General features: G+C 43.6%; 1 protein-coding gene and 1 non-coding gene across 4 annotated transcripts in view; both read right to left on the bottom strand.

Annotated features, from left to right (window-relative positions):
* MYBL1 (MYB proto-oncogene like 1) overlaps positions 1–18,237 on the bottom strand; it is a 45,091-nt gene extending 26,854 nt beyond the window's left edge. For all 3 annotated transcript variants that reach the window (XM_073330993.1, XM_073330994.1, XM_073330995.1), the window contains exons 1-3: positions 17,687–18,237; positions 6,411–6,516; positions 6,260–6,331 (exon numbers count right to left, since the gene is read on the bottom strand). In XM_073330993.1, the coding sequence (XP_073187094.1) occupies positions 6,260–6,331; positions 6,411–6,516; positions 17,687–17,706 (198 nt within the window). In that variant the 5' untranslated portion in view covers positions 17,707–18,237. The remainder of the gene's footprint in view (positions 1–6,259; positions 6,332–6,410; positions 6,517–17,686) is intronic.
* A 526-nt stretch (positions 18,238–18,763) lies between these two features.
* TRNAY-GUA (transfer RNA tyrosine (anticodon GUA)) lies at positions 18,764–18,853 on the bottom strand. The gene is given in 2 exon segments: positions 18,764–18,799; positions 18,817–18,853. It is a non-coding gene; the product is annotated as a tRNA-Tyr (tRNA).
* Between the last annotated feature and the right edge of the window lie 1,881 nt (positions 18,854–20,734).

Genomic DNA, 20,734 nt, shown 5'->3' with positions numbered 1-20,734 from the left:
CCAGGCATGTGTATTTTGAGCTCTTAATTGAAGAGGCAGATGTGCTGAATCTTTACTGAATACTCAGAAGAGGGTATCTTTGTCAGAGAGTGAAGTTAAGTGTTAAAAAAAAAAAAAAATGCTTTGTCTTGACCAAAAAATGAGCTGCATTTCAGTCACGCTTAGCTAGCACATGAGCGCTACACGCTGCCACTTTTTTGGTCAAGGCAAAGTTAAAGAGTTTAACAGACTGACTATAAAACCCCTTCACATTCAGTGCCAACAACCTGTCACAGAATGGCAGATTTCTGTAGAGGGCAAATCCACAGAACACCCTTGCCTGCCGCCACCCCCCCCCCCCTTTTTTTTTTTTTTTTTTTTTTTTTTTTTTTTTTAAGTATAAGCAACCTATGCCTGAGTATCAGCAACAGCTCACAGGTACAGTTCCCACCCACAATTACTATTTGACTTGGTGAATGGATGCTTGATCCTTCCCCCATATTTTTCCCAGGCTGGTTGGGGGGGGTCCCCTTAACTGACCCCCCCACTGCCACACAGCAGCTAAATAACTTCTCTTTTCAGCAGCTAGGCTGATTTCCTTTGATGCTACCAAAAGGGAGTCTTCGGGGGCACCTACACAGCTACTGTGGTGAGAGAGTCCTCAAACCAGGCAGACCCCCATAAAGACTTAAAAAAAACAAAAAACAACAACCCCAAGTTTAAGAGTTAGAATCACACTGGTCTATAATTGATCCTGTCTTTTTTTTGTCTTTTTTAAATAAAATGGCAACCACTTATCAATCTTGTCAGCTTTGGATCATTTCCTTCTCCCTACAAGTAGGTTTTTGGAACCTCTTAGCTTGGGGAAAGTGACTATTTCCTCCCTTTCTTTCCCTCTAAGATCCTAAAGTCATTTTGTATGTTGAAAACAATTTACAAGCATTAACTAATTAGACTTCTGCAGTGCAACTACACACCATTACATTTGGTCATACTCTAACCTATTTGTATTTTTATTCAAGCATCTTTGAGAAAATACAAGAAACACCCCTACCTTTACTCATGCAACACCCCTCCCCACCCCACCCCCACCCCCCACACACACACTATCCCCACCAAAAAAAGTTAGTCTACGATGGAGGAGGAGAAGGAGGAAGGAAGAGAAAAGCCAAACGTTTGCAGACCTGCATGCCTAAGGGTAGTCCCCTAACATCCATAATTAGCCACCTGAATATAAGCAGCCTTAGATTCAGAAGCACTAAGGTTTCACAAATGCCACTGAAGCCAGCATGAGCTGCAGGTGTTCAGCAGCTTTGAAAACTTCTGCCCACTTTCATTTATGAGACGAATTTTAGGCACCCAAATTTAATTTTAGCCAGTACTTAAAAAAATTTGACTGTTATTTTAGTAAACAGTCACATTTCTACCATGTGAACTTCCTAAAGTGTTCTTGAAGTTAACACCTCATTCAGTTTATAACTAGAACCCTGTGTAATTCACAAATTTTTTTAAAAAAATTCACAACAGTGTAAATGGCAAAGTATTGAATTTCATGGAGGTTGCATGGAATGAATTTTGTAACTAAATTTAGTCCTTGAAATAGACTAACATTACTTGTAAATTTTTTCTGTCCTTGAAATTAACTAGCTAAGGCAGTTGTTTTTTTAAAAATTGTTGTAGACATTTATCTTTTAAAAGCATATTTAAGAGATCATGGTTTGGGGCATTTCCATGATTTCCATGCCTTCTGAAGTTGTGATTTACACAGGGCCTTATTATGTCAGCTGCTGTAAACACATTTAAAAGACGTATTATCTTGTATCTAGTCATTATCTGAGTTAAAGACCTAAGATGGAATTCATCACCAAGACAGCAGAACTGAAAGCAATGACTGTCTATACCATCACCTGTTAAGGTATCCTTCATGATTGCTGTAGGCTAAAGGGCACCTGACATCCCTCTCCGCCACCCCAAGATAAGAACATAGAACATATGAACGGCTACACTGGGTCAGACCAATGGTCCATCTAGCCCAGTATCCTGTCTTCTGACAGCAGCCAATGCCAGGTGCTTCAGATGGAATGAACAGAACAGGAAATCATCAAGTGATCCATCCCATCGCCCATTCCTAGCTTCTGACAAAACAGTCTCTGCCACTTTAGAGCATGGTTTTGCATTCCTGCCCATCCTGGCTAATAGCCATTGATGTACCTATCTTCCATGAACTTATCTAGTTCTTTTTTGAACCCTGTTATAGTCTTGGCCTTCGTAACATCGTCTGGCAAAGAATTCCACAGGTTGATTCTGCCTTGTGTGAAGAAATATTTCCTTTTGTTTGTTTTAAACCTGCTACCTATTAATTTAATGTGGTGACAACTAGTTCTTGTGTTATGAGTAAATAACACTTCTTTATTTACTTTCTCCACACCAGTCATGATTTTTATAGACCTCTATCATTTCTTTTCCAATCTGAAAATCCCAGTCTTATTAATCCCTCCTGATACGGAAGCTGTTCCATACTCCTAATAATTTTTGTTGCCATTTTCTATACCTTTTCCAATTCCAATATATCTTTTTTCACATGGGGTGACCAGATCTGTATGCAGTATTCAAGATGTGAGCATACTATGGATTTTTAGAGAGAGAATATGATATTTTCTGTCTTATTATGTATCCCAGGGGTCGGCAAACTACAGTCCGTGGGCTACATCCGGCCCTCGAGCTCCTGCTGAGGAGCAGGGTCTGGGGCTTGCCCCGTTCCAGCCAGGGAGCAGGGTCAGGGGCCACTCCTAGCAACTCCAAGAAACATTCTTTCTTGAGCGGTAACAGTTAATTTAGACCCCATTATTTTATATGTATAGTTGGGATGATGTTTTCCAGTGTGCATTGAATTTCATCTGCCATTTTGTTGCCCAGTCACCCAGTTCTGTGAGATCCCTTTGTAACTCTTCAGTCTCCTTTGGACTTAACTATCTTGCATAGTTTGGTAACATCTGCAAATGTTACCACCTCACCATTTACCCCTTTTTCCAGATCATTTATGAATATATTGAACAGTACTGGTCCCAGCACAGACCACTGAGGGACACCTCTCCATTCTGAAAACTGAACCATCTATTCCTACCCTTTGTTTCCTATCTTTTAACCAGTTACTGACCCAGGAGAGGACCTTCCCTCTTATCCCTTTACAGCTTACTTTGCTTAAGAGCCTTTGGTGAGGGACCTTGTCAAAGGCTTTCTGAAAATCTAAGTACACTATATCCACTGGATCCCCCTTGTCCACATGCTTGATGGAACCCTCTAAGAATTCTAGTAGATTGGTGAGGCACAATTTCCCTTTACAAAAACCAGGTTGACTCTTCCCCAACAAATCGTGTTCATCTATAAGTCTGATAATTCTGTTCTTTACTACAGTTTCAACCAATTTACCCCCTTCTGAAGTTAGGCTTACAGGCCCATAATAGCTGGTATCGCCTCTGGAGCCTTTTTTAAAAATTGGCATCATATTAGCTATTCTCCAGTCATCTGGTATAGAAGCTGATTTAAATGATAGGTTACATACCACAGTTAGTGAAATTGCAGGACTACATCTGAGTTCCTTCCCAACTCTTGGATCAATATCATCTGGTCCTGATGACTTATTACTGTTTAATTTATTAATTTGTTCCAAAACCTCCTCTAATGACACCTCAATCTGGGACAGTTCCTCAGATTTGTCACCTAGAAAGAATGGCTCAGGTTTGCGAATCTCCCTCATCCTCAGCTGTGAAGACTGATGTAAAGAATTCATGTAGTTTTTCCGCAATTACCTTATCTTCCGTGCTCCTTTAGCATCTCGATCATCCAATGGCCCCACCAGTTGTTTAGTATGTTTCCTGCTTCTGATGTACTTAAAAATGTTTTTGCTGTTACTTTTTGAGTCTTTGGCTAGGTGTTCTTCAAATTCTTTTTTGGCCTTCCTAATTATAATTTTACACTTCCACTTTTTAAAGATGCCTTTTTGCTTCTAACTGCTTCTTATACTTTGTTGTTTAACCATGGTGGCACTTTTTTGGTCCTCTTACTATGTTTTTTAATTTGGGGTTTACATTTAAATTGAGCTTCTATTATGGTGTCTAAAAAGTTTCCATACAGCTTGCAGGGATTTCACTTTTGGCACTGTACCTTTTAATTTCTGTTTCACTAAGTTCCTCATTTTTGTGTAGTTCTCCTTTCTGAAATTAAATGCTACTGTGGTGGGCTGCTTTGGTGTTTTCTCCCTCTTCCCCCTCCCCCCCAGGGATATTAAGTTTTATTATGTTATGTTACTATTACCAAGCGGTTCAGCTACATTCACCTCTTGGACCAGATCCTGTGCTCCACTTAGATCTAAATCAAGAATTGCCTCTCCTCTTCTGGGTTCCAGGACTAGCTGCTCCAAGAATCGGCCATTTAAGGTGCCAGGAAACTTTATCTCTGCATCCCATCCGGAGGTGACATGTACCCAGTCAATATGGGGATAGCTGAAATCCCCCATCACTATTGAGTTTTTTATTTTTATAGTCTCTCTAATCTCACTGAGCATTTCACAGTCACTATCGCCATCCTGGTCAGTAGTATATCCCTAGTGCTATATTCTTATTCTTCAAGCATGGAATTATTACCCATAGAGATTCTATGGTACAGTTTGATTCATTTATGTTTTTTACTTTTGACTCTATGCTTTCTTTCACATACAGTGCCACTCCCCCACCAGCAAGAGAACTAAAAGCATCAATGCCTTCAAAAGGTTAACTACTACATTCATTTTAGAAGGCAAAGATTGGGCAACCATGAAATCTGCTCTTGGCAGCAATAACCTTGCCGTTTATTGAATATATTCCTACCCCTCGTTTTCTTAGTGAAGTCTCTGAGAAGGTAGTGGCACCCAAATTCCAGCAGCACTGTCATCTTCATAATCCTGGATCATTCACAATCAGATTCCGAAAAAGTACCGCACAAATTCAACCCTTCTGGCACTTGTGGACAACACTCTTTTGTCCTTGGGCAGGAAACAAGTTCCTAAGGGTATGTCTACACTGCAACTGGAAGCAAGCCTTCCAGCCCGATAGAAAGACTCACACGAATGGGCCTCGAGCTAGCATGTTAAAGATAGCTGTGTGGACATTGCAGCTCTGAATTTGAAGCCTAGAGGGTCGGGTGGGCTTCAGAGCCTGAGCCCCAGCCTGAACTACAACATCCGCACTGCTACTGTTAATGAGCTAGCTCATGTTTATCTACCTGGACTGGGAGGATTGCTTCCAGCTGCAGTGTAGATTTACCCTAAGTTTACAGTACTGTGTAGATCTGTCACTTGACACCAGTGACCATATGGTGCTTTTGACATGCAGTATCACAAAGTACTCATTCTATTCATTTGTTTACCACACAGATCCCAATACCAAAAAGAACACCTGTGCTGCCTCACCCAGACCCATCATGCCATGGCCCACAAGACTCAATACTCTCTCTCTCCCTCTTCATCATGAGGAAACTTGGGAAAAATAAGAAGCCATGGACTTCAGTGCTATCAACATGCACATGGCAGTTATTCTCCATTAATGCAGCCCACCACCATATCCCAACGCGTGGAACAGATCCACAGACGGATAAAGCTGCTAGTTTAAACTCATCTTCACAAAAGGGGTGGAGGGGTTTTAGTAGGAAGGGTGGGGGGGAATTGGAAACTGGATATTACTCTAACCTTATCAATTGTAGGAGTAAGACCACAGGTTGCCAAATTGGTACAAAGCTTTAGGTTTGAGGTGGTTTACTCATAGCTCCCGAACACAGATTGCCACAGTGATAAGGAATCCTCCTTTGGTCAAAAAACTAACCTCTTTTTCCTTTCACATCTGAAAGGAGGATTTTGATTGATCTGTACTTTTATCACCTCCTAGTTAAACTACTTTAATCCACAACATGGACTTGACTGTAACCCCACATGAAGACTGCAAATGATTCAGAATGCAGCAACACACTTCAGATATAATGGCAGACATGAGCATAGCACACTGGTGCTTCACAGGCTGCGGGCTTCACTCCTGAAATTAATAGGAAGTCAAAATCTTGGTCTTACTCAACAAGCCTCGAGGGTTTGGGACTTGGCTGTCCCAGCCCAAGTTATGGGTATCCATAGAATAGTCAAATATAGCAGTCATGTATGCCTCCCCATGTGAACTGCTACATAGCCAGTCATCTCCATATTGGACATATCACCATTGCAGACCCTTTCATTAAAAAAATTATACTTCACACTTACCTGTAGATGACTAGCAATGAAAGTCCAATCATCTGTACCATTTTGTTCGACCAGCTTCTTTAGCTTGTCATCCTGTAAAGACATAGTATCAGCTGAGAAATATAGCATTTTGGTATGATATAAAAAGTAAAGTTACCTGGTCAAGTGTTACCTCATCACGTGTCCATTTTACTCTGTTACATATCTTCTTCAACCCTTTTTGCTGTGGTACTTCATAGTCATGATCTGCATACTGAAGGTCGTCATCTTCTTCCTCACTGCAGAGTACAAACAGAACAGTTTAAACAAACTAGAAATATATTTTAAATTAATATAGACCACCAACTACTCAAGAAACCAGAGAGGGTGTTGGCTATAATCTGTGCATCTGGTGCATCTCTGGAAGATATCTAGAATGAAGTATAAAATTTGTAGTAACATAAAGACAGACCATTGTCTTATCCAGTATAGTATCCTTCCTCCTCATATCCTATGCTTCAAAGGTAAGTAATAAACCCCACAAGGAACCTAGTCAGTTTTGCAAAGCTGTATATTGTGAGGAATAGGCAGAAAATTCCTAAAAGCTTAAAGATTTGCTTAACCTCACTATTTAAGCGTTTTTAAATATAGCATCCAACAATGTGTCAGCTAGGCATAGCAAATAACTAGGTGCATTAGGGCCATGACAAAATGGTTTTCTAGTCTAATAACCCACAGATTAATGCCATGTTTCACCTTTCTTAATTCACACACACACACATCCTATGATATGTACTTCGATGTACACAAGTGCAAGTCCTAGGTTAAAAAAACAGTTAGAGAATGTACATTTTTAAAAATACTTAGGAATTTAACAGAGTATATGACAGTCACACTATCAGTTACGGCAGGTCCCAGGCTTTGTTTAACTTAAGGATGTTGCTCAAGTGGAAGCAATGTCTTCTAGGATCTTTTTTTTTTTTTTTTAAATCCTTTCATGATCACTAAATCCAGACCCACAAAAACACATTGTGCTATACAGTGTCAGTATCAGAACCTAGATAAAATGCTTGCTACAAGCAGTAACCAGCGTATCAGAGTTCACAACCATGCCTGAACCTTTTTCCTGTGAATCTTAGAATGGAAGAATTGCAGAGGAATAATTCAGTCTCTGAAGGTGGAAGGCAGGAAAAAATTATGAGATACACACCCTTATCTGGGGGTCAACTGAAGGAAGGATAATAAACAAGCAAAAGGAAAAAAAAATCCAATGGAATCCTGAAAAGTCAAAGTGAGACCATGAGTAGGGGTTCCTTTCAAAAAGGAAAGAAAAGAAAAGTACAAGAACTAAAGACAAATTACAATTTTAGATGGACAAAATTTAGCTGAGCAAGCAGCAGATCTGAAACTACAGTGCTGAGCTCCTTACCTGACAGTCAGTGGGTATGTCTACACTACGAAATTAGGTCGAATTTATAGAACTCGGTTTTTTAGAAATCATTTTTATAGAGTCGATTGTGTGTCCCCCCACACAAAATGCTCTAAGTGCATTAAGTGCATTAACTTGGCGGAATGCTTCCACAGTACCGAGGCTAGCATCGACTTCTGAAGTGTTGCACTGTGGGTAGCTATCCCACAGTTCCCGCAGTCTCCGCCGCCCATTGGAATTCTGGGTTGAGATCCCAATGCCTAATGGGGCAAAAAACATTGTCGCGGGTGGATCTGGGTACATGTCGTCAGACCCTCCCCCCTCCCTCCCTCCGTGAAAGCAACGGCAGACAATCATTTCGCGCCTTTTTTCCTGAGTTATGTGCAGACGCCATACCACGGCAAGCATGGAGCCTGCTCAGCTGTCACCATACGTCTCCTGAGTGCTGGCAGATGCGGTACTGCATTGCTACACAGCAGCAGCAACCCATTGCCTTGTGGCAGCAGACGGTGCAATAGGCCTGACAACCATCATCATCGTGTCCGAGGTGCTCCTGGCCACCTCAGGAAGGTCGGTCAGGAGCACATGGGCAGATATGGGCACAGAAACTAAATTAGGAGTGACTCAACCAGGTCACTCTCTTTAGTCCTGCCGGCAGCCCTATTGCACCATCTTCTGCCAGGCAGGCAGGAGATGAGGATGGCTAGCAGTCCTACTGCACCGTCTGCTGCCAGCCAAAGATGTAAAAGATAGATGGAGTGGATCAAAACAAGAAATAGACCAGATTTGTTTTGTATTCATTTGCTCCTCCCTCCCTCCTTCCCTCTCTGAAATCAACGACCGACAATCGTTTCGGTGAGGTCTGTCAGGGGCACCTTGAAAAGTTTAATGGCAATTCAGTCCTGTCTGAAATATCGAGGGGAGGGATAGCTCAGTGGGTTGAGCATTGGCCTGCTAAACCCAGGGTTTTGAGTTCAGTCCTTGAGGGGGCCATTCTGTGAGACAGTTGTTTTTGTTTCTCCTTGATGTAAAGACACCCCCTTTGTTGATTTTAATTCCCTGTAAGCCATGTCGTCAGTCGCCCCTCCCTCCGTCAGAGCAACAGCAGACAATAGTTCCGCACCTTTTTTCTGTGCAGACACCATACCACGGCAAGCATGGAGCCCGCTCAGATCACTTTGGCAATTAGGAGCACATTAAACACCACGCGCATTATCCAGCAGTATATGCGGCACCAGAACCTGGCAAAGCGAAACTGGGCAAGTAAGCAACATCAGCGCAGTGATGAGGCCATGGACACAGACTTCTCTCAAAGCACGGGCCCTGGCAATGTGGGCATCATGGTGCTAATGGGGCAGGTTCATACAGTGGAACACAAATTCTGGGCTTGGGAACAAGCACAGACTGGTGGGACCGCATAGCATTGCGGGTCTGGGACAATTCTCAGTAGCTGCAAAACTTTCGCATGGGTAAGGGCACTTTCATGGAGCTTTGTGACTTGCTTTCCCTTGCCCTGAGGCGCAAGAATACCAAGATGAGAGCAGCCCTCACAGTTGAGAAACGACTGGCAATAGCCCTGTGGAAGCTTGCAACGCCAGACAGCTACCGGTCACTCAGGAATCAATTTGGAGTGGGCAAATCTACTGTGGGGGCTACTGTGATGCAAGTAACCAAAGCAATCAAAGATCTGCTGATATCAAGGGTAATGACCCTGGGAAATGTGCAGGTCATAGTGGATGTCTTTGCTGCAATGGGATTCCCTAACTGTGGTGGGGCCACAGACAGAACCCATTTCCCTATCTTGGCACCAAAGCATCAAGCCGGAGAGTACATAAACCACAAGGGGTACTTTTCAATAGTGCTGCAAGAACTGGTGGATCACAAGGGACGTTTCACCAACATCAGCGTGGGATGGCCAGGAAAGGTACAGGACGCTTGCATCTTCAGGAACTCTGGTCTGTTTCAAAAGCTGCAGGAAGGGACTTTATTCCCAGACCAGAAAATAACTGTTGGGGATGTTGAAATGCCTGTAGTTATCCTTGGGGACCCAGCCTACCCCTTAATGCCATGGCTCATTAAGCCATACACAGGCAGTCCTGACAGTAGTCAGGAGCTGTTCAACTACAGGCTGAGCAAGTGCAGAATGGTGGTAGAATGTGCATTTGGACTTTTAAAAGCGCGCTGGCGCAGTTTACTGACTCGGTTAGACCTCAGCAAAACCAATATTCCCACTGTTATTACTGCTTGCCGTGCACTCCACAATATCAGCGAGAGTAAGGGGGAGACGTTTATGGCAGGATGGGAGGTAGAGTCAAATCGCCTGGCTGCTGGTTAAGGGCAGCCAGACACCAGGGCGGTTAGAAGAGCACAGGAGGGCGCGGTGCACACCAGAGAAGCTTTGAAAACCAGTTTCATGACTGGCCAGGCTACTGTGTGAAAGTTCTGTTTGTTTCTCCTTGATGAGCCCCACTCCCCCTTGGTTCACTCTACTTCCCTATAATCTAACCACCCTCCCCTCCTCCCTTTGATCACCACTTGCAGAGGCAATAAAGTCATTGTTGCTTCACATTCATGCATTCTTTATTAATTCATCACACAAATAGGGGGGATAACTGCCAAGGTAGCCTGGGAGGTGTGGTGGAGGAGGGAAGGACAAGGCCACACAGCACTTTAAAATTTATTGAATGCCAGCCTTCTGTTGCTTGGGCAATCCTCTGGAGTGGAGTGGCTGGGTGGCCGAAGGCCCCCCTACCGTGTTCTTGGGCGTCTGGGTGAAGAGGCTATGGAACTTGGGGAGGAGGGCGGTTGGTTACACAGGGGCTGTAGCGGCGGTCTGTGCTCCTGCTGCCTTTCCTGCAGCTCAGCCATAGGTTGGAGCATATTAGTTTGATCCTCCAGTAGCCTCAGCATTGAATCCTGCCTCCTCTCATCACACTGCCACCACCTTTCAGCTTCATCCCTTTCTTCAGCCCGCCACCTCTCCTCCCGGTCATTTTGTGCTTTCCTGCACTCTGACATTGTCTGCCTCCACACATTCGTCTGTGCTCTGTCAGTGTGGGACGACAGCATGAGCTCAGAGAACATTTCATTGTGAGTGCGTTTTTTTCGCCTTCTAATCTTCACTAGCCTCTGGGAAGGAGAAGATCATGTGATCCTTGAAACACATGCAGCTGGTGGAGAGAAAAAAGGGACAATGGTATTTAAAAAGACATTTCATAGAACAATGGGTACACTCTTCCATGGTAAACCTTGCTGTTAACATTACATACATAGCACATGTGCTTTTGTTACAAGGTCGCATTTTGCTTCCCCCCCCACCACGTGGCTAGCCCCTCACCCCTCCCTGTGGCTAACAGCAGGGAACATTTCTGTTCAGCCACAGGCAAACAGCCCAGCAGGAACAGGCACCTCTGAATGTCCCCTTAAGAAAAGCACCCTTAAGAAAAGAAAACCTTTCAACCAGGTGACCATGAATACCATCACTCTCCTGAGGATAACACAGAGAGATAAAGAACGGATGTTGTTTGAACACCAACAAACACACACTACAATGCTTTGTTCTACAATGATTCCCGACTACGTGCTACTGGCCTGGAGTGGTAAAGCATCCTACCATGGTGGACGGAATAAGGCTGCCCTCCCCAGAAACCTTTTGCAAAGGCTTTGGGAGTACATCCAGGAGAGCCACAAATGCCAGGGCAAATTAATCATTAAACAAGCTTGCTTTTAAACCATGTATACTATTTTAAGAGGTACACTCACCAGAAGTCCCTTCTCTACCTGGCGGGTCCGGGAGGCAGCCTTGGGTGGGTTCGGTGGGGTACTGGCTCCAGGTCCAGGGTGAGAAACAGTTCCTGGCTGTCGGGAAAACCGGTTTCTCCGCTTGCTTGCTGTGAGCTGTCTTCCTCGTCCCCAAAACCTGCTTCCGTGTTGCCTCCATCTCCACTGAAGAAGTCAAACACTATTGGGGTAGTGGTGGCTGAACCCCCTAAAATGACATGCAGCTCATCATAGAAGCAGCATGTTTGGGGCTCAGACCCAGAGCGGCCGTTTGCCCCTCTGGTTTTCTGGTAGGCTTGCCTCAGCTCCTTAAGTTTCACGTGGCACTGCTTCGGGTCCCTGTTATGGCCTCTGTCCTTCATGCCCTGGGAGATTTTGACAAAGGTTTTGGCATTTCGAAAACTGGAACGGAGTTTTGATAGCACGGATTCCTCTCCCCACGCAGCCATCAGATCCCGTACCTCCCGTTCGGTCCATGCTGGAGCTCTTTTGCGATTCTGGGACTCCATCATGGTCACCTCTGCTGATAAGCTCTGCATGGTCACCTGCAGCTTGCCACGCTGGCCAAACAGGAAATGAAATTCAAAAGTTTGCAGGCCTTTTCCTGTCTACCTGGCCAGTGCATCTGAGTTGAGAGTGCTGTCCAGAGCGGTCACAATGAAGCACTCTGGGATAGCTCCCGGAGGCCAATACCATCTAATTGCGTCCACAGTACCCCAAATTCGACCTGGCAAGGCTGATTTCAGCACTAATCCCCTTGTCGAGGATAGAGTAAGAAAATCGATTTTAAGAGCCCTTTAAGTAAAAAAAAAAAAAAAAGGCTTTGTCATGTGGACAGGTGCAGGGTTAAATCCATTTAACACTGCTAAATTCGACCTCAACTCCTAGTGTAGACCAGGGCAGAGGAAAGAAATGATAGAAACAGGTAGTGACTTTTGTGCCATCATGTTGAGTACGCTCCACCTACTGGAGAAGTGGTATAATACTTCACCACCTTAACTTTGCAAACAAACTCAGTTACACAGAGGAGCACACAGAGGTGTCTAATGGTTTAACTCATTCTTTTCCCCCCTCCTTTACAACTGCGTTATTTTCCCCCTTTTAATTTGTCAGTATAAGTACTTTGATTTTTTATCATAAATATAAATGTTTAATGATCTATAGCAAATCCTTCCCACTACTTATTAAAGTAGATTACACTCAGAGTGATGACTGTAAAATGATCACGCAGTCCTTATTTGTTTTTCAATTTTACTGTCATAAGAAATACCTAGTCTATAAAAAAGATAAAATTCAAAATTTTCAAAAGCATCTAAGTCCCATTAAAAGTCAAATATAAAAAAAGTACATACGTTCAAAGTCAATGGGACTTTGAAACCTAACTCGCTTAGGTTGTTAAGAAAGTTGTACCCAAAGTTGTAAAGAAAAAAGAACGTTAAGGTTTTGGATACAACTTTCAATAGGATTTAAGTCCTATTGACTTTCAACATATAACCATTTGGCTTTTAATGGGATTTGAGCTCCTACGTCACCTAAGTGCTTTTGAAAGCTGTACCCCAAGTCTTAATTTATTTTTTCTCCCTGCCCACACTTCTACCCCCACTCACACACACTCCACCTCTTCACTCAGGCTCAGCAATTGCATGTTGATACTACCCCTTTTCACCTCAAGTAAGCCACAAAATACACTTAAAATTACAACTCAGTTGTCTCCATGTGATTACACTCTGTGAACTGGATCTCTGTAATTTAAGCACTGCATAGTGGACCAAAATTAAGTTAACAACTGGCAAAAGGAGTCTGAAGCTATTACAAAAAGCAGTCTGCAGAAAAAGGGCCAATCAGGTAAAGAAAGAGACAATAAGATACTGTTTTATTTTGTATAATTCTCCCAATTATGTTACAGTACAGTTAATCTAATTTCTCATTTCCCACTTCAAAAAGACATCCTTTAAATGCTTTACACATTTGAATGACTCTTACCAACATTAATTTTTAAAATATTGATAATTGATACGCGAACATCTTGCTATTTAAATGGTTTACAATGAACACTTCATAAGCACCTCTAATATTAACCCCTTAAAGTATTATTCTGACTTGAAAGAACAGAAAGCTTTGTGCTCAGACCACCTGCAAATTGATGGTGACAGAGCAAACAAAGCATATGGCTTGAGGTATCTCTTTCTGTTTTAACTACTACCCAACACACACAACCCACTGGTCCAGATACACTAGTCTTACTAATCTACAACTTCAAACACTACCGTTTCTGGGTCAAACTATTTAATACGATACTCATTTTGAAAGGCAATAAAAAAACCTAAAGCGTATCTGTTCTTGAATTATAGCCAAGGATCAGTACACTCGGTGAAAAGCCTGGCAAAAATTATGCAGCAACACCACAGTTCCTGGTCACTGTGGCATTCTAGTACGGTGAATAGGAAACTCTGGAGCAACTTGGATATATTTTTAAAATGCAACTTTTTTTCCAAATGAAATAGGACAATGAATATTATCAATTGTTATTTTATATTAAACTCAATATATTTTACACTACTCTACATTCCCAGTAGACCATGGGATGGGTGGGTATTTTTGTTTTTAAGAAGCACAAAATCACACTGTAGAAGTTTCTCGGAGTAAAGCTGGATGTTTTGGCAAGTGGGTCGGGCACAGTTGGCACTTTTGACACTAGATGTGGGAGATAACATGGAATTATGCAATAATATTAGCTGGATGTTTCTACTAAAACAGCTAGCACTGAAATAATGTACAATGCTTACATTTAAACTGTCAATTAAAACTCAGAATTAACATCACTGAGGTGAATGGGGCAGTTCACATCTTTGGAGCACTATTTCAGGCTGTCTACAGCCTCAGGAAGACAACAGAGTATCTTCTTACACTTGATTTATATATTTACAGTTCTCTGGGCTACCATGTGCTAGGAACAATTTTTTAAAAATTGTATCTAGATTCTGGAAATGGAGCATATCTCAGCCAGCAGTGGATTCCTCAGCAGGGCAAGATACACACAGCTCTGCCTACAATGGCAGTTAAGAACTATTCACTTGAACGTTCTACAAAAAGACAAATGCATTCTACACAGGCCAAAGACTGAATGTTTAAATTTCACAGAGATAAAAGTATCTACTCTAGAGTCACATATTAAAATTTCTTGTACCCCACCCATATCAGTCTGAAAAACATGAATTGTAGCATATAGGTCCAAAAATTATATATGTGCTTAGGTAAACAAAAGGTAGTTTTTTTAAAACTCAAAATGAATGGATTTTTTTAAATTACAGTGATTATAATTTATTTGACCATTCCTCTGTAGTGTTGTGAACTGAAACTGTATTGAATTAGTGCATAAAAACAGAAAGTGAAATGGAGCCATTTCACCAAGCTGTTTGAAAGAGTAAACAAAATATACGTTAAATTTCAATAATTCTAGTAGTCAAAATACTTTTTTAATTAAGATTCTAGCCTTCAGTGTCTTTTTATTATGTAGCTGAAGAGTTGGCAGATGTATTAAGAAATGAAAACTTCTCTCATTTTAAAAATCAAAGAATATTATACAGTAACTCCTCGCTTAACGTTGTAGGTATGTTCCTGAAAAATGAGACTTTAAGCAAAATGATGTTAAGCGAATCCAATTTCCCCATAAGAATTAATGTAAATGGGGGGGGGTGGTGTTAGACTCCAGGGAAATTTTTTTCACCGGACAAAAAACTATATTTTTTTAATATATATATATATATATATATATATATATATATATATATATATACACACACACACACATATATATACATACACAACAAACACAGAGTATAAGTTTCAAACAGTTTAATACTGTACACAGCAATGATGATTGTGAAGCTTGGTTGAGGTGGTAAAGTCAGAGGGTGGAATATTTCCCAGGCAATGTCTTACTGCTAAATGATGAACTGGCATTCGGCTGAGCCCTCAAGGGTTAACACGTTGTTAATATAGCCTCACACTCTACAAGGCAGCATGAATGGAGGGAGAGGAAACAGCATGGCAGACAGAGACAGAGACACACACCCTGTGTGTGGGAGACAGATGTGCATTGCCCCTTTAAGTACGCTGACCCCATTCTAAGTACATTGTCTTTAAAAAAAAGAAATCAGAAAGTTGAGACAGCAGCTGAGGCCACCAAGCTCTCTCTGTCCTGAGCTCTGTCCTGTCCCCACGCTGCTCTATATGGACAAGGGGTAAACAGGGGGCAGGAGTAGGGGGGAAGGGGACACCCTGACATTAGCCCCTCTCTTTCCCCCTCCCCTGCACAGTTCCCGGGAGCAATTCCAAGTCAGAGGGCAGGAGCAGCACATGGCAGTGGGGGCGAAGGACAGCTGAACTGCCAGCAATTGGTAACCTGCTGGGTGGCTGTGGCACATGGAATTTAGGAGAGCAGGGAGCTGATGGGGGGGCTGCCAGTACACCCTGGTTCCAAACCCCCACCAGCTGGCTGCAACGGGCTGCTCTTCTTGCAAGCAGTGGACAAAGCAGGCGGCTGCCAAACTATGTTATAAGGGAGCATTGTGAAACTTTAAAAGAGCATTTTCCCTAATTGATCAGCAACCTAACAACATTAACTGGGATGATTTTAAGTGAGGAGTTACTGTATCTAATAATACCACCTGGAACTCAAAGATCAAGATTCCTCCTTACTCTTGTACTAAATGAGCAATCCCAAAAGCAATTTGCACCCATTCTTGCATGTCGTGTTGTTATATGCCAACATGGAGTTTTTTGTTTTTTTTTGTTCTAGTGTTACCAACCTGTAACAGACGAGTTCATCCTCTATGCACACCTATTTTAATAATCTAGCAAGAAATGTAAATTCTTCACAACTCAATATTCACTGATAGCATGTTAGCACTTACAGAAAGATTAGTAAGTCTTATTTAGCTCCTAAACGCCAGATAGACAAGGTGGATGAGGTAATAACTTTTAGTGGACCAACTTCTGTTGGAGAAAGAGAGATACTCCAGATGTTATACTGGGTACAATACTGTAGATGGAATTTCTGATGTTATATGATACAGTTACACACCTACATTGAGGTAGTTGATTATCTCTAGTTTCTCAGATATTTGTGTGTTCCTTGAAACAAATTACAGGGCAAACATACTACTTCCTCCCCCACACACACACTGCAGTTTTTCAACAAGAACTATTAATTTATAGTGTATTTGTAATAAACCTGATCTCAAGAAGAAAAATACAGTAGCAGATTCTTATGTAGCAACCACCAACCTATAATTTCTTCACTCCTATGAACAATACGAATCCACAGCAATCGCCAAATAGTGTGGAAAATCAAAACCTATTAGTTATGAAAGCTATTAACAACTATCCTGCTCTTCCCTTATCAACCTTCTAAACCCCCTTCTGTATTTCCTTATTGGTTTTCAAAATTTTATTTATTTTTAAACAGGTAACACTATGGAAGTCCACAACTAGAAACACTGAGGATGGCAGTAACTAGATTAACACATTTTTCATTTTATATTCAAAATCTGAATTTTTAGGAGACACACAGGCTCCTGCAAAATTGAGGATTTATCTAGAACAGCTCTCAATGTCTGCAGCTGACTAAACACACTTTCTCTCATAGATCCCCAGCTACGGGGAAAGAACCCCATATAGGGGTCTTTCAATAAGTGGACATCCCAGGACTAGAAACAGTTTGTGTTTAATTAAAATAAGAATTAGTGAAGACAAAGAATATTAAAAGCACATGGTTGATTATGGTCAACCCCAGCTTCCCCTCAGGGGTGTGTGAAAGCAGAGAGGGAAAGAGAAGATGAGGTTATCTTTATGTCTGTGGTAGGGGGCAACATGGGAAAGACATGGATGCAGCGACTCCTGGGGGATCCAACATGCAGGGGAGATGAAGAAGTCAGGGAACACCTGTGTGGCGACAGGAGAGCGACAGAAGAGAGGGGGTGATGCAGACGGGATCGGGATAACTGCGGGGTGCGGAGAGTGGGCAATGATAACTGAGCACGGGGAAGGACAGCTGGGTAAGAGGAGAGTCTGCGCCTCTGGTCTGGGGAGAAAGATGAAAGGGGACGAGGGGTGGGGGCAAGGCGGACTTACCTGCCCCACCTGGGGGCGGAAGATAGAAGGCGCTGAGACCGGGGGAGGGAGCAGGGATTTGGGACCAAGGCGCGGAGACACCTGAGCCGGGGCAGGCGGGCCGGCCAGTCAGGGGCGTTACTCACCTGCGCGGTCTCTTCGCCATCCTCTAGGCGCACCATAGGGAGGGGGGGCGGAGGCGGGCTGGCGAACAGAGCTGCGCGGCTCCCCGCCCGGGCTCCTCACGCTGCCCCGGGGCTCACGCACGGGCTCGGGAGTCTGTGCCGCTCGTGGCGCCCGTCCCCGTCACGCACCGCGGGGAGCGGGCGACTCCCTCTACCGCTCCCGGAGACTCCAGCGCATCTAACCCCACCCCCTCCACCGGCAGCAGCTCCTAGCCCCGGCCTGGCCCGGCCCGCCGCACACAGAACATGGCTTAGCCCGGCCCGGCTACAGCGAGAGGCTCGGGGGCTGCGGACGCTTCTTGTCCGGGTCCAAGCTGCGGCTCCAAGTCTCCGTCACAACTGCCCCGGCTCCAGCTGCGTCCCCCGCCGCCCCAGCTTCCCCTGTGCCCGTCCCGGCCGCGCCTCTCCGCCCTCTCTAGCTGCTCCGCCGCCGCCGCACTCCCGGCTGGTTTTGTCCGTGCCGCCGAATCTCGCGCCCAGCCTCCTTCCAGAGTCACCGTTTGAATCTGCGCACGCGGACTGCAACCCCATTGGCTGTGGGGGAGGCACGAGATCGAGGCGGGGCACCGCGCCAGAGGGGGAAGGGGTGCGACCAGTGGGAAAGGAGCGGGCGGGGCATAGAGCCAGACGGGCACGGGGAGGGAGCAGGGAGGCGGGACATAGCGCGCTGCATGCTGGGGGAGTGAGTTTTTCTTCCCGCCAAGCCTGGCAGTGGGGGACAATGGCTGCTTGGTCCGCTGCGGCTGTGCAATAAGCTCATACCCCTGTCTGGGCTCTGCAGCTGCCGCCGCTCTTGCTTCTCAGGCCTCGGCCCTCTCCCCCTAGTTGCTAGGGCTGGCGCTTGCAGGGAGGCAGTGAGGCTGGTTGTGATCACCTACACTCAGGAGCTTTTTTGCGTGCCAGTGACTCATGACTAATAAAATGCACGTGAACAGCATAGTGTGCAGAGGGAGGAAAACACCTCTTTTAGCACAAACGTTACTGACAAGGGATTTCTCTCACCTTCCCTGCTATAGAGGATAATATATAAAACATGTCTCCTTCGAGCCGGAATCGAACCAGCGACCTAAGGATTCCCATAGGCAGCACCTCTACAGTCCTCCGCTCTACCAGCTGAGCTATCGAAGGGACTTTAAAACTAGGCTTGTTTCCTCTGTACACAAGTCTCACTTTCATGACTCAATCAATCTACTATAATTTAGTTCATGGCACTTAAAAATAAGTTAGTCTGGAGTAGTAATAAATTTAGTGAGGGCAGCTTTTATACCAATAAAAAATGGAGAGAGAAATGGAGCTTTGGAGAGGCCACCTGTTGACTCTTGATGCACTGTTAGGTAGGCAGACTTACAATTTTTTCCCCCTATAAAAACAAGTAAATTCTCTCCAGTGAGATTTTCCTTCCTTTCATGTATATTTGCCTGACATAATATGGTATGATATAATGTATAATCTGAGGCTTGGTCTACAGTACAAATTTATATTGCCTGACCAAAATAGTAATACCAACCTAGCCCAAGGTGGGGGTGTAGACAGCCTAACCCATCAATGGGAGGGCTTCTCCCGTTGACACGACTACCACCTCTTGGGGAGTTGGAGTACCTATGCCAAGGGGCAAAGCTCTCCTGCCGGTGTAGATAGCTTCACTAAGCACTACAGCAGTGCAGCTGCATGGATAAGTGTAGATAAGCCCTAAGGAATAGCATTCTCCCTCCCTTACTCCTGTGAAAAATCACTAGGAATAAGGAAAGGCAGAAGATCAGCCTCCTCAGTTATAAAGTACTTTGTTTTGGGGAAGGGAGGTTAATTATGAAAGTCAAACTGGTATTATCTTTTTGCCTTTTATTTAAATCAAACACTAATAATAGGTGTTCAACCTAGTCTAAAAAAAGCAACTTTTCTAACCCCTTTCCCCCCCCCAACTGTTTGCAACCCAAGCAAAATAGTCATAAAAACTAAAGAGGAAATGACTAGACATTAAAAACAAAACTTATTTATCATTATTGTCTACCCTGAGAGAAATGAAAGTACAATAAAACCTCAGAGTTACTTATGAACAACCTCCATTCCTGAGGTGTTAGTAACTCTGAAATGTTTGTAACTCTGAACAAAATGTTATGGTTGTTCTTTCAAAAGTTTATGACTGAACATTGACTTAATACAGCTTTGAAACTTTACTACGCAGAAGAAAACTGCTGCTTTCCTTTTATTATTTTTAGTACTTTATGTTTAACACATTACTGTAATGTATTTATTTTTTTAATTTTTTTGTCTATGCTGCTGTCTAACTGTGAACTTCTAGTTCCAAATGATGTGTGCGGTTGACTGGTCAGTTTTTAACTCTGGTGTTCATAACTCTGAGGTTCTACTGTAGTAAACAGTATGTAAAAGATCAAATTCTAAAAATTGTTTCACTTAATAAACTGATTCACCTCTATCATATATGTAAGGATTTTACAAATATTTTAACTCGTGGTGTCTCTAAATAAAATACTTTATCCTTTAAGAACAGCATTTAGTACTTAGTACTTTTACACCTTTTATTTAATTAGTTAATTGGTACTGCACAATTATTTAAATGAAATAAATCATGATTTAAAAAGGAAAAAGACAGGATCACAGGAAACTAAAACCAAGACAGGGGGATTGCCTAAACCAGGGGTCTCAAACGCAAATGACCACGAGGGCCACATGAGGACTAGTACATTGGCCCAAGGGCCGCACCACTGACCACCCCCGCCACCCGCTGACCTCACCCTGCCCCCACTCCACCCCTTCTGTGAGGCCCCACCCCTGCCCCGCCTCTTCCCACCCCTTCCCTGGCAGGCCAATCTGGGAAAGCACTTGCCCCTGCATGTTCCCCCTAGGCATCACCCACGCTCCTCCAGGCAGCAACTGAATTTTTGGTGTCCGGTCAGTGTTTCTGACTGGACTCTGTCAGGCTGTTTTCGACTGGACTTTCCGGTCGAAAACTGGACACCTGGTAACCCTAGGACTGGGGCCTTAGTTTTC

This window comes from Lepidochelys kempii, chromosome 2 (assembly GCF_965140265.1).
Source record: "Lepidochelys kempii isolate rLepKem1 chromosome 2, rLepKem1.hap2, whole genome shotgun sequence".
NCBI classification, from domain to species: domain Eukaryota; kingdom Metazoa; phylum Chordata; order Testudines; family Cheloniidae; genus Lepidochelys; species Lepidochelys kempii.
Note: the sequence above shows the minus strand (reverse complement) of the source record. Positions and strands in the feature narration are given on the sequence as shown.